Here is a 14,767-nt window from a genome sequence, read left to right as displayed (position 1 = left end):
TCCAATTCAAAAATAGCTACCTTCCCTCTGATCCATGGCTTCAAGCCTTGCTGGAATCTCTTGGCTTTCTTCCGGACAGTATCTACATACGTCGGCACATACCTTGACAATTCCTCAAACTTACTTTCATAATCTGCCACCGACATGTTCCCTTGCTTTAATTCTAAAAACTTCAGCTCCATCTGATCCTGAACAAACTGGGGAAAATACTTTTCTAGAAACAATTTCTTAAACCTTTCCCAAGTAATAGCATATGTACCTTCCAATGTCTTCACCATCTCCCACCAATAGGTGGCCTCGTTCTTCAGATAATAACTTGCAAACTCAACCTTCTGTTCTTCCTTTACTTTTACTAAGGCAAATGCCTTCTCTATTTCCTTTAACCAAACATTTGCTTCAATCGACTCTAAGGAACCCTTGAATTCTGGTGGGTTTATCGCCTGAAAAGTTTTGAAGGTTACCTGGGGATTGGTCTGCCTTTGTTGTTGTTGTGCCAGGTGAACTGTTTGTTGGGCCAAGATTTGAAGAATCTGGGCTATTGCTGGGTCTATGGGTCCTTGGTTTACATTCGGGTTTGTATCATCTTGGTTGTTGTTATTGGTTTCTTCATTCTGGGTGTTGGTGCGGGTATTTCTTCTGGGAGGCATTTTCTGTAAAGAATCAAACAACTTATTTAGCTTTTTGAATCAAATCTTTTGCATAAAAGAAAAGTTTTGTAAAACAGAAATATCTCTTTTTGAAAACAGTTGTAACTAAGTAAATTGCATGCTTCTTTACAGAATATAAACAGTTATGGAAAACAGGGTACATGGTATCACAGGGTATAACTGGTGCAATAAATAAGGTAAAATAAAACAGGTCCGATAAAGTAAATGACAGTAATGGAAAGAAAAAGGTACTGATATATATAGATCAAAAGTTTTGGGTAGTATAAGTGTAAAGACGCTTCAAAAGTAAAAGCAAAAGGGTACAACAACCTACTCACTCGTCAGCATCACTGGTCTATAAATACAACTCAAAAGTCTACTGATACACACTACACACTACTGTACATACTATATAACCATAACAACACTGCTCAGCATCTCCATCTCTGGATCTCTGACTCATGGCAAGTCTGGACCTCCAATCTCCTCAAGCTCCTCTAGAACCCACTTAGCCCACTCCACTAGGAAATCAGGGGTGATGTCCTCATGTGTAGCCTCAGCAATCCTCACTGCAGCTGTCCTACGAAATGCCTGTAGCCTCTCTCTGAGTCGCCTCTCACCACTCCCAACCTCTCTGGTACGCATAATATGTAGTAACTCCTGGATCTGACCCTGAAGGAATCGCTGCTCCATAAGGCAAGCCTCAAACTGATGATATGGGACAGGATAGGAAGAGAACTGGAAAGGTACTCCTGTGACTGAATGACCAGTAAAGCCTGAATCAGCAGGTGGGGGTCCTCTAACAGGTGGCCTCATGCCTAGGGGTGGAATAGCCTGCAGTGGTACGGGCTGCAACACCGGTGGAGGTAGAATAGCCAATGCTGGTGGAATAACATGACGTGGATCTGATGATGGCGCTCCAACTAAAGGCTCTGAGTGATCAGCTAATACGGGAATAAAAGATTCGGCCATCGCTGTTGTCTGAAATCATATCGCAATATAAGAATCTCGAACCACGACGCGAATTATACTAATACCGGTTATACCGAAGCACTCAACCTCTCGACGTTCTATCTTTCTATTCCTTACTTCTAATCCTAACCCTCTAACCATTCCCGTCAACCTAGGCTTGTGTCAGTGACTTATAACCTGTAGCTCTGATACCAAACCTATGGCGCCCTCCAAACCCGGGTCAGAAGTTTGGGGTCCACACACACACCTTATTTATAACCTGCTTATAACAATAATAAAGATAATAATAATATGCAGTGACCCTACTTACCAACTACCACAGACCGCAACAGGTTAAAGTATGCACACAAGCCAAACACATCTACTTATATTACAAACCGTTCAAATCCCAACCATTCAAACTCAAACTGAGTATTAAACATTATTACAAACTTTTACAAACTTAATTTATTCCAAAAGAAGCCGACTAGCTCAGCTTCCTCAACTTTAATCCCTAGCTCTCGCGCTGGACTGGGGATCCTTGCTACCAACTGGTATCTTTTTAACTAGAAAGAATATAAACAACATTGCACAAATGAGCTAACTAGCTCAACAAGTCACAATGACAAAACTGAGAATAATGACCATCAAGTGAATATGGTTATGATATCAAGTGAACAGTGGATTATGATTTAGAATTGGACATTATACTTTTATTTTAAAACCAAGGTTAGGCTGCTGATCAGTCACACACTAACCCTGAGCAAAGCACACATCATTGCTCTAACTACTGGATCCAAGGCACACATTGGCCTAACTTGACCATTATATGGTCTGACCACGAATCTGGTCCATAATTTTATAAAAACAATCAAATTCTAACATAATAACAAAATGAACAATAATAAACAATAACCAGAATCATTAACAACAGTGAGTGCTTAACAATGAAAGGATTTCAATCCTTGTACGAATCTACAAGGTAACTTCAAAGCTTGGATGTTGGGTAATGAAAGAATTGGATAACAAAGGAATCAACATTTCAGGGTTTCAAAGATTTGGTCTTTCAAAGCATAAAATACATTGGGTTGAGTATATAAGTAATTCAGTCCAGTGTCTGGTATTTAGTTTGTATGTATTTGTAGAGTAGTATCGTAGTTTTCTGGTTTGTGTTTGGGTATACAATAATCAATGGCTTAGAAAGAATAAGGTTTACGGCTCAAGAACAATAACTGGAATCAGGGTTTGGGTTTCAGTGCTTCAAAGCACTTGCAATATCAACAAGACTATCAAGTACTACAATATCTCGAGAAAGTTCAGAGCATTTGCATGGTATTAGCTTATTACATTGTACTCGCTTCCAATCTCAACCGTCTTACTTCTCAACTACCTGTTTCCCTTTCCTACGTCTTGCCTCTTCTGCTCACATATCATAAGCATCTATCAATATTCAACTCATATGATTCTATTTAACATATACTTCTATCTACCCATCGTTTTATCCAAATCCGATTAACGGACTGAAAGTTACGCGATAAACAGTAAACATCGAATATATATAGACCGACAGTCAACCAACATGTCACATATATCACATAATACGTCACATAATCAATGACAAATCATTTATAAAGACATTTTGGGTCATAAATAGGCTTTCTGGTATTTAAAACGATTTTTAAAACATTTTTCGGAATTAAAACGGGCCGTTGGATAAATTTCGGGATAATAAACAGGGTTCGGTTGGCCAATTCTGGCTCCGAAACAATTTTATAATAATTATCGAGTCTTTGAAATAATTTAGAATAATATTTTAAAGCTCGAATCTATTTTTCGGAATTTTTAAATCATTTTTAAATAATTAAATCTAATTAGATAATTAACTAAAATCAATTAATAATTAATTAAATTAATTAATCAATTAATTTTCAAATTAATTGACCAATTAATCTATTAAAAATTAACTGAAATTAATTAACTAATTAATTCAGATTTACTTTTGAATTAAAAATAATTTTCGGAATTAAAATAATAATTTTTAGAATTTTCAAAAATTAAAAACGAATTTTTTTAATAAAAATAAATAGGAAATATGATTTATAAACATTTTTAAAATAGGAATCCTAAATTTGCAAAGTCTGGAAACTTCAGGGACCTAACTATATCGTTTTTAAAACTATAGGGGCCTGTTTGCAATTTTGCCAACCCCGCCGTCGACCTCGCCGGAGTGTGGCCGGAGAACACGATTCCGGCCACCTCCGGCCACCAAACTGTCCAGATCACAACTACACTTCACCAGGAACATATTCATGCAAACAAATCATTCTAATCATTCCTGTTCTGGCCGGAAATTGGCCAAGAACATCGCCGGTTTCCGGCGAACATCGGAAAACTTCAAAATACAACTCCCTTCGATTCACTAATCCTCTGTTAACGAGCTATATACCATTCGATTGCAAATTTCATAAGGAACACAACCCACTATAAATTAACAGCTAATAACCCCTAAATCAAAAACCCCCAAATTTCAATTGAAAACATTCATACGGGTTATAAACCCTAATTTTAAAATTCGAAAATCAAACTCAAATTTGAACATGTTATTGAACTCCAAATCAGACGTATAATATATCAAAATCATCAGGAAAACAAGCTCTACAATATGCAATCATCAAATCATACAAACAATTATCCGAACAAAAATTCATATTTTTAATCAAAATAATTCGAAATTTAATAAAAATATATAATATTAACCTTTGATTCTGTAGTAAAACAGGTTATGGAATCTGATAGAGCTCTTCAAGACCTTCAAATCTGGTACTCGAGCTTTTCAAACAAAGATCAATAACACCTTAAAAAGTTGGTTTGATTTTTGGAACAGTTTATGAATATATGATTTTTCTCTGTAAAATTATATAATTATTTGTCTGCAAATGATTTTGATACGAAATAAAATACGGTAAAAGGCTATTTATAATAACCGAAAATTAGTATCCTGTTGGATCATTCCGAATATAAAACGGTACTTTTATTTATAAAAACTGATCCAAACGGTATCGGTTTTCGGGATAATTATCCAAACCAGTTCAATTTGTACTGCGGTCTTGGTCTCAGCGCCTGGTTATACGTACTACGAGGTGATAATTGGGATAGTTTAATAAAAAGCTCCCGTTTATCGAAAATACGGGTTTTATTGATTTACCGAAACAAATATTGTATCGAAAATATTACGCCGGGACCCGCGCAGAACAAACCGTACGCCGGATCGAAAAAGTCGAAACATGGAATATGCTCGGAATATTACAATTAGGTTAGGATGGAGTTCTCGGAAGAGTTTCGGGTTCCAAAAACGTAACAACGGATGACGTCGATTGGTTCCCGTTTCTATAAAATAGATTTTAAATGCTCGGAAAAAGATTTTATAAATTTCATATGATTCTTATAAATCCATAAATCAACATAAAAATAATTTGGAAGATATGACAATTATCTATATTTTATTTTGGACATATAAAAATTAAAATACTCAATTAATATTATTTTTAAATATCCAAACACAGATAACACTTAATAATTAATTCACAGAATAGATACTGAATACAGATAATAATTATTTAATAGCAAAAATAATAACACGATATATCCCGGATATTACATGTGCGACGTGCGGACACGAATGTAGCAGAAAATTGGCCCGAATAACGCCGGACTAGTTTTGCTAATTTTTATTTTCCGCTGGGCCTGGGCTCAAATAAAGTAACTTACGTTTTTTATTTTTGTGTCGATCAAATTAAATAATTAATCATAATTAATTGACCACCGACCTAATTAATTAACGTGTTTTAATTAATTATGGAAATTGTGTAGCGCACAAGTTTTTCCTCCCTATATAAACACCTTTAGGGCGTTAGGGTTAAACACACAAATACACGGCCATGTCATAAACACCCATGATAGTTTCTTTTCCTAAATACCTACCCTCTAAACCCGTGATAGTTTCTTGCTCGCTTTCAAGCTCGCTGAGAGTGCCGACCTTCGGCGTCGCCACTGCAATCCGTTTTATCCTGGGAGGCTTTTTTTGATCACACAATACGGTGAGGGCTAATAAGATTTAAGGAGACAGTTCCGCACTGGACTCGGGTTTTTATATGCTTCGCAATAAGCTTCCTGTCTCCGTTTCGTTTCTATTATTTGATTATCTGTTTTGCACGCACACACCTATACATAATTTTTATTTCTGCACAGATTATTGATAACAACCCATTTTTCTCATGATCCCCAAAATAAAACTCCACTCCAATTTATCATAAGCCTTGCTCATATCAATTCTGAGAGCCAATATTTTTTTTTCATCCAATGCTTAATCTCGAACGCCGCAATCACATTATCTGTAATAAGCGGTCCCGAGATAAACGTGCTCTGCAACTCATAAATATATTTATGGCAAGTTTCCTTTTAAACGATTTGCCAGCATTTTTGTTATAATTTTCATCATGACATTACATAACGAGAAATCTCTCCCATTGTTAAAATACAAATGCACTCCCTGACTCATCTTTATCAATAATATGCCAGAATTTTTGGTAAAATGCGAGATTTATACCATCTGACCCAGGTCTCTTATCCGGAAGCACTGCAAACAATGTCTCTTTGACATTTTATTTTGTGAAAGAACGAATTAACTCACTGTTTTGAGCTAAATTAGGTTGTTCCCGATACATTCTAAAACATTCCCTGGATATACTTCTTTTGTCTCAAAAATCTACAACCATGTGAAATGCATGAAATCATATTTTTACAATTTCATAGCCCGCAGGAAACCCAAAAAATAAACTTTAATTTATTAACATTTTAAAAAGTATTATCTAACTAAAACTATTTAGATATCGTAGAGAAAAAATAATTTTGCATTTTGTATTAAGTGTTCTATTTAATTTAGGATAACTACTTATCTTTGATTTAAATCTTGAAAATATATAATATAATTTTATTTCATATTATTTATTTCTTCCCTATGTTGAGTTCGAGAAATAAGATTTTGACTAGGGTTGTTCACGAACCGAGCTGTTCGCGAACAAGCTCGAGCTCGGCTCGGTAAGGGCTCGTTCGGCTCGGCTCATTCTTGAACTCGAGCTCGAGCTCGAGCACATAAACGTGCTCGTTAAGCAAAACGAGTTCGAGCCGAGTTTTAGTATGTTCGACTCGAGCTCGGCTCGAACTCAGATCGAACTTGTTCGGCTCGGACTCGTTCGTTAAAAGCTCGAAAAAAACCCTAATATTTTCTAAATATTTCAATTATACTTACAGATATACATATATAGAGAGATTGCAAAAGATGAGGATCAGGGGCTATTTTCACACATCACAATTGAAAGACAATCACCCATACACAATCAAATCGACAATCACATCAACCAAACCAAATACTTTCAAGCACAGTCACTTCCATACACTTTACTATTGATTAAACTTCGAACTTGAAGCTTTTTAATCAAAACACTTCCTTCAATTCTCTTCGTTGTCTATTTCTATTTGTTTATGTTTGATAATTATTGTGTTCGTGTGTGTTTAATTGTGTTTAACTGTGTTTGTGCCGTAGGCTGGTGGTGAGATTTAGGAAAGATGGAGAAAGGCGGTGAAGGAGAGGAATGGGGCAGATGAGAGGCATGACTAAGATTAGGTTAAGATATGTGTAAATTGGATTGGGCTTGAAGTTGAATCTAAGTTGGACAATAATCTGTTAGTTCGGGCCAACTTTTGTTATTTTTTTCATTTGTTGACGAGCTGTTCGGTTACAGCTCGAGCTCAACTCGGCTCGTATTTGTTCGCGAACAAGCTCGTGTTCGGCTCGTTTGTTAACGAGCTCGAGCTCGAACACGTTTTTTTTTTCGGTAAGAAAGCTCGGCTCGACTCGGTTCGTCAGAAAAAAATGAAAACTCAGCTCGGTTCGATCAAATTTCGGCTCGGCTCGGTTCGTGAACAGCTCTAATTTTGACAAATTTACGGTCCACATTGGCCATATTCCTTTATTTTGACAAATTTACGGTTCATATTTCTAATAAGATTTTGAAAAATTTACGGTCCATATTATTTAATCCTAATAAGATTTTGACAAATTTTAAATCATGAAAATCTAGAAAATTCCTTTATTTTTGATTCGACAGTTATCATTATTACTCGTACAATATAATTTGTAATAGATCGGTTTTAATATTTTATTGTAGAAATAAAAAAGTTTATTATTGGGAAATAGTTAAATAAAATAAACCAAATGGAATAATTTCATTTTGTACTGAATTTGATTTATATTAGATCAATTTTCATATTTTATTGTAGATAAAAAATGTAATTAATTTGAAATATTTAAAGAAAAAAGAATCAAACTAAAGTTCAAATAAATAAAATAAATAAATTTATCGAGTTTTGCTTGATTTTATTTGGGGTTTATTTTTGGTTCTAGAAATAAGATTTTGACGATTTACAACCTCATGAAGTAATATTTAATTCAGTGATGATTAAAAAATATAATCTAACTAAAATTATCCAAATGCTAAAGAGAAAAGGCAATTACGAATTTTGCATTAAATATTTTATTCAATTTAGGATACATACTTATTTTGGTTTTAATCATAAAAAACATTAAGCATTCTATTCAATTTAGAATGCTTGCTGAACCTGGAAAACACTTCTACACACTGCACTGGTAGTCTGCTATGCTACACTAGTAATCACATGCTACTATTCACCTTCACAGCTTTACTAATTCTTTGTTGATTCTGATTTTTTTCTGCAGAAAATGATGGACACTGAAATTGAAAATCAAAATACAAGGAGAGAGTTGAATAAAGATCATAAATAAAAATTTAAAGATCAAATGATCCGGGATGGAAGTGTGCATATTATCCCCTTCTGGTCACTAATAAAGTTATTATTAAATGTATTCTTTGTGAGAATCAAAATTATGACGGAATGAATCGGTTTAAACAACACTTGATTGGCGGTTATCCGGATATTGTTAAGCAATGCGCGACACATGTAGTCCAAAATAATGTAGGTATCCTAATCTCCAAAATCTAACCATCTAGCTTATAGTTTGCCTCATTATCAGTCACTACTTGAGCAACATTTTTTTCACCAATTTCCTTGATCTTGCTTTCAAGTAAGTTCGCCAATATTTGTGCATCATGTGATTCGCTTGAAGCATTAACCGAACCAAAAAGAAAGTATCTTGAGGACTATTAGCAAGGAAGTCTATGAGACTTCTTCCTCGTCTATCCGTCTATCCATCTGATATAAGAGTGCAACCATACATATTCCAAGCCTCTTCTCATGCTTCTCCTTCCATTTTCTGTTTCTTCTTTTGCTTTTTTAAGTAAAGGAACCCTCAATTCATGATATGTTGGAGGCTTCAAATCGGGTCTGTATTGGCCTATGGATACAATCATCACCTTCTAACTCCTAGAGTTTGCAGCATTGAAACGAATCCCATATTTGTAGAAAAAGTTTGCAATACGCATATGCACTCGTTGTTTCTCTTTTGGAGTCCTTTGGAGAGTATTCAAGGCTGCTGTTGAAGGTATTTCTTGAACATCATCATCGATGTCCTCTTCCTCAACATACTGCAGAGTTTTTATTCCTTCTCCTTTTTTCCCACACACACTCATGCATTTCGTTGGCAATTTCTTTGGTTATTTTGGAACACTTAACAATATTTGGATAACCGCCAACCAAGTGTTGTTTAAACAGATTCATTCCGTCATAATTTTGATTCCCGCAAAGAATAAATTTAATAATATCTTTATTAGTGTCCGGAAGGGGATAATATGCAAACTTCCATCCCGGATCATTTGATCTTTAAATTTTATTTTATGATCTTTATTCAACTCTTCTACACAGACATCAACACTACCCCAAAAGGCAGATGAGAGAACAATGTCACAAACCCTCCTTCAATTTTTTATTCTTTCCAACTTGGACCTGGTCCAATCCAAGCCACAAAACAAGAAACGTATTAGCTCTTAAAGATCAACTGATCTGGGATGGAAGTATGTATATTATCCCTTTTCGGACATTAATAAAGATATTATTAAATGTATTCTTTGCGGGAATCAAAAGCATGACGGAATGAATCGGTTTAAATAACACTTGATTGGCGGTTATCCGGATATTGTTAAGTGTTCCAAAATAACCAAAGAAATTGCCAACGAAATACATGAGTTTGTGTGGAAAAAAATGGAGGAATAAAAACTGTGCAGCAGGTTGAGATAGAGGACATTGGTGATGCCTTCAACAGCAACCTCAAATACTCTCCAAAGGACTCCAAAAGAGAAACAACGGGTGTATATGCATATTGCAAACTTTTTCTACGAATGTGGAATTCCTTTCAATGCTGCAAACTCTAGGGGTTAGGAGGTGATAATTGAATCCATAGGCCAATACGGACCCGGTTTGAAGCCTCCAATATATCATGAATTGAGAGTTCCTTTACTTAAAAAAGCAAAAGAAGAAACAGAAAATTGAACGAGAAGCATGAGAAGGCTTGAAAGATGTATGGTAGCACTCTTATGTCGGATGGATAGACAGATAGACAAGAAAGAAGTCTCATAGACTTTCTTGCTAATAGTCCTCAAGGTACTTTCTTTTTGGTTCGGTTAATGCTTCAAGCGAATCACATGACATACAAATGCTGGCGAACTTACTTGAAAGCAAGATCAAGGAAATTGGTGAAAAAAATGTTGCGCAAGTAGTGACTGATAATGGGAAAAATTACAAGCTAGATGGTCAGATTTTGGGGATTAGGATGCCTACATTATTTTGGACTCCGTGTGTCGCGCATTGCCTTGATTTGATGTTAGAGGATGTTAAAAAAATCTCTAGCTTTAATAAAAAAAAAATCAATCAAGCAAGAAGATGCACTATATTTATCTATAGGCACGACGTGTCCATGATGCTATGAGGGAGAAGACTAATGGATATGACTTAGTGAGGACCGGAGCTACAAGGTTTGCTACTGCTTTTCTTACTTTACAGAGCCTGCAAAAAAACAAGAGCCATTGCGTTTTTTGTTTTGTGGCTTGTTATCAGGTCCAAGTTGGCAAAACTAGAAAATGGAAAGAGGGTTTGTGATGTTGTTCTCTCATTTGTCTTTTGGGGTAGTGTTGATGACTGTGTAGGTGCTTCAAAGCCACTTCTTCAGATGTTACGCATTGCTGATGATTATGAAAGGCTTGCTTTGGCGGAGGTTGCATCTGCTATTGATTATGCAAAAGTCCAAATTAAAAAAATATTTAGAGGTGGAAAAACTCCAATTCAGAACAAAGTAGTCAAGATCATCGAGGATTGTTGGAATAATCAGATGGGAAAATCATTGTATGGGGCTTCCTTGTTTCTTAATTTGGGAAAATATTTTGATCTTCTTGAGACAGATCATGGCCATGCCTCCCGAATAAATGAATACTTCAATGATGTGCTTAAGAAGATGGTCAAGGATCGGGATACAAGAAACAAAATCAGTAACTCTGCTGATGCCTATAAAAATACATGAGAAAGCTTTTCTAGGGAGATGGCTTTTAAGCATAAAAAGCAAAAATATCCTCGTAAGTTCACTTTAAAACTTAATATATTACATATCACCGATTAGTTACTTTATAATCTATAAAAAGCTTATTTTTTGTAAGTCTTGTTTTTGTATTAGTTGATTGGTGGGATGCATATGGAGGTCCTGTAACTGAGCTTCAATCATTTTCGAAGCTTATTGTTGGTTTGTGTTATTCATCTTCCGGCTGTGAACGTAATTGGAGTACATTTGAGCTTGTAAATTCCTCCTCTTTCTTGAAGTATTTACTACCAATTCCCGACTATTTATACTTGAGAACTAATTTCATATAATTCAGTTCATTGATTTGGATACACATGAAGAATAGGAATAGGCTGGAACATCAATGTTTGAATGACTTAGTGTATGTCCAATACAACCGAAAGATAGATTCAGGATTTAAAAAAAGGCGTGATCTTGGAAAGAAATTTGATCCACTTGTGCTTGAAGACTTGAAATGGACTGTTGGACAAACTTAGTATTTTAGACTAAGTTGTGAATCATTTTGAGACTATATATATGAGTGAGACACATTATGTGTTAGTGGTGTGTATTTACTGGAACGTATTCTCCTCTTCGACGGAATTCCAACACATATTTACACGCTCAAAATGAGTAAAAGGTGAATGAAGACTGATGTTCCAAAGTGTGACCTTTTAATGTGAAAAGTAGGTTTTGTACCACATCGAGAGTAGCACAAATCTATTCCTTTATTTTTCTTATTAATACCATGTACCACATCGAAAAGAAAAGTAAGTCCTTTCAAGCCTCTCTTTATAAATAGAGTCTTAAGGCACCAGTTTTATTAAGTCGAGAAAATTAGAGTCGTCTCTTCAGTCTTAAATTTTCCAAATATTCCGGTTATAGTTCTCGGGCTTAGTTCAAGTTTGCTGAGAGTATTTTCGATTTATCGATTATACCAGTATCTCGTTTTATCCTGGGAAGCAGGTCGCTAAACACGGATGGTGCAGGGCGAAACTGCTTTAAGGATATAGTTTTCTGGACTCGAGATTAAATCCAATCTCTGTTTGTTTTCTCAAACTCTTCTCCTAATTTAATTGTTAATTCTTATATGTTTATGTGATTTAAGAATTAACAATGTTCTTGTGAATTAGTTATATATTTAACATATATAATAATGTCTATATCGTACAAGATTGATAACAATCTTAAAGCAGTTTACTTCGATATTCATTCTTTCTTGTGAGTAGACGCAAAAGTCAATTTGATTGTTTAAATTGAATCACGGCCTTATACTTATCACTGATAGGCTCTGAATGGTGTACTATATTTATGGGTATATAAGTGGCCATTATTTGCCTCATTAATTAAATTAAATTTAGTGCGTTAATTTCTTTAGTCACTTGTTGCCATGTGCTTGAAATTAATATAAATTTGACTTTAAATGGTGCTTTGTTTATGAATAACAAGTACGAGGCAAAAGTAAGCACAAAATTACTAGATAATTGTTTTTCTTATAAGCCTATTGATGCTTTACTGGTTATTGATTTATGATCAACTTATATTCAAGTGGACATATTTGGTGATTTCTGTTTCTCGGGTTAATCATTATAAATTGGTAGATTAAACCCAAATTTATAATTTGTCCATATTTTCGCTGTTAATGGATAGCTTATTATGTTTTGGTTAATTAGCATGGTGATTGATAATATATATGAGCTAGAGTTTCTTAATTCTGAATTGATTTCGGAATTATTAGTATACTGATACAAAAATTGTATATGCTATAGTTTCCATGCATGTTTGCAAGTTTATAACATGATATTGCTATGCAATTAAATGATATGGCTACATAGATGTGAGAACTTGATTATTTGGTGATTAATTCTTAATCATTGTTGAGTGATGACAAAACATCAATTATTATTGTTTAATCTTTAATAATGGAGTTATATCACAAACTTATAATACTGGATAAATAGAGGCCTTACCGCGTATCTAGTTAATTGGAAAAAATAGATTGCAAGCATAGGTTTGTGACAATAAACGTGATGTAAACTATGTAGTTCTAAACATCTTATTTTAATAGATTTATTTGTTAACAAAATGCTTTTAGTATATATGGAGACTTTGAAAAGCTATTAAAAGAGGCATAAGTTGTTTTATTATGTAACGTGTCTCGTTAGTTAACAATAGTTTGACCGGAATAATTTGTTCTAGTATTCTCACTTGTGTTGCACTGCATATTATAAAGTAATATGTTTGTTGTTAAACAATGTGACGAGTTGTGCAACTAAAGTGAACCAGATTTACAATTGCTCGGGATTCTCCACATTAAAAAACCTAATGGGCCTGAAGTAAGGTTATGGGTCGGCACATAAATTATATTTTTCTGGGTGGAGTTTTCCTCTAGTTAAATAGTAATTTCACGTGTTGGTGTCGGTCTACTGCGGCAGTGACACACGAGCCTATTATAGTGATCCATGTGATACTTAATACGGCGAATATTGATATCAGCTATTTATGCTGAACTTCGGAGAGAATCCAAAAAGTTGTTAATCCTAACGTATCAGTTGATCAAGGATCACTGAATGTGGGTTTATTGAAAATTTATGTTCTTCCTTAGGCCTTTTCTGGTTGTACCAGTAGGTGAGCCAGAAATGTAGGTTCGTGTGAACCATGTAAATTTTTTAGAAAAAATTGGTAATTGAATTTCTAATGATAAGAATTACGGGAAGTTCTTTAAATATGAATTTAAAATCTTATAGGTTTTTAATGAATGGCGTAAAACCTGCTCAGATGAGAGGTACTGACACGATATGTGTTTACTTTGATAGTAAAACATTTGTCACTCGTACTCGTAGTCGAGTCAATATTGAAGCTAAATAGAGAGATGTATGCTCTATAAGCTCAAGGGTAAAACCAACTTAATACAGATAATTAAGATGGTAGTGAATAAATTTAATGATGAATAATCACCGGGCGACATCTGTTTGCAATGTGAATATTCATGGGGTCGTTGCACCTTACTCGCATTAAATAGATGGAGTACATGCAGGCTTGAGTTGCGCTCCGAGGGAGATACAAAATGATTGTGATCAGCTAAGACTATCACTGAATTTGAGGATATTAGTTACAAAGGGCTAATTGTTCCTTAAATATGATACCACAGAAGGAAATAATTAAATTTCCTATTAGTTTTGGAATGTTTTCTGATATTTAGTGAAATATTAAAATTGCGGGGTACCTAGAATAGAAAATTATTGAATTTTCTATGAATAGTGGAATGTAATGAAACATTCTTGAAAATTAGGGGTGTAATTCGAACCGAGACGGCTTGAACTCGACTCGATAAATTGAGCTCGACTCGAACTCGTTATCGAGCTCGAGCTCGAACACATTTTCTGGCTCGATAAAAAACTCGAGTCGAGTTTTTTTGAGCTCGACTCGAGATCGACTCGATAAACTCGAACTTGAACTCGACTTGGCTCGAACTCGAGCTCGATTATTTTTTTATAAATATTTATGTGTTTTCTAATATATGTGTCATTCAATTGTCAAATAAAATTAGTTTTACAAACTAATTTACTAGTTTTTCATAATATATCGG

At 34.7% G+C, this 14,767-nt stretch overlaps 1 protein-coding gene across 1 annotated transcript; it reads left to right on the top strand.

The window, feature by feature from the left end:
- The first annotated feature begins 10,553 nt into the window (after positions 1-10,553).
- On the top strand, positions 10,554-11,675 carry LOC141719598 (uncharacterized). Its single transcript, XM_074521976.1, has 4 exons — positions 10,554-10,603; positions 10,686-11,113; positions 11,296-11,414; positions 11,520-11,675. Exons 1-4 carry the CDS (start codon positions 10,554-10,556, stop codon positions 11,673-11,675), a joined length of 753 nt encoding a protein of 250 aa, XP_074378077.1.
- The last annotated feature ends 3,092 nt before the right edge of the window (positions 11,676-14,767 follow it).

Source organism: Apium graveolens, chromosome 4 (assembly GCF_009905375.1).
Source record: "Apium graveolens cultivar Ventura chromosome 4, ASM990537v1, whole genome shotgun sequence".
NCBI lineage: Eukaryota > Viridiplantae > Streptophyta > Magnoliopsida > Apiales > Apiaceae > Apium > Apium graveolens.
This window is presented reverse-complemented; position numbering and strand designations above follow the sequence as displayed.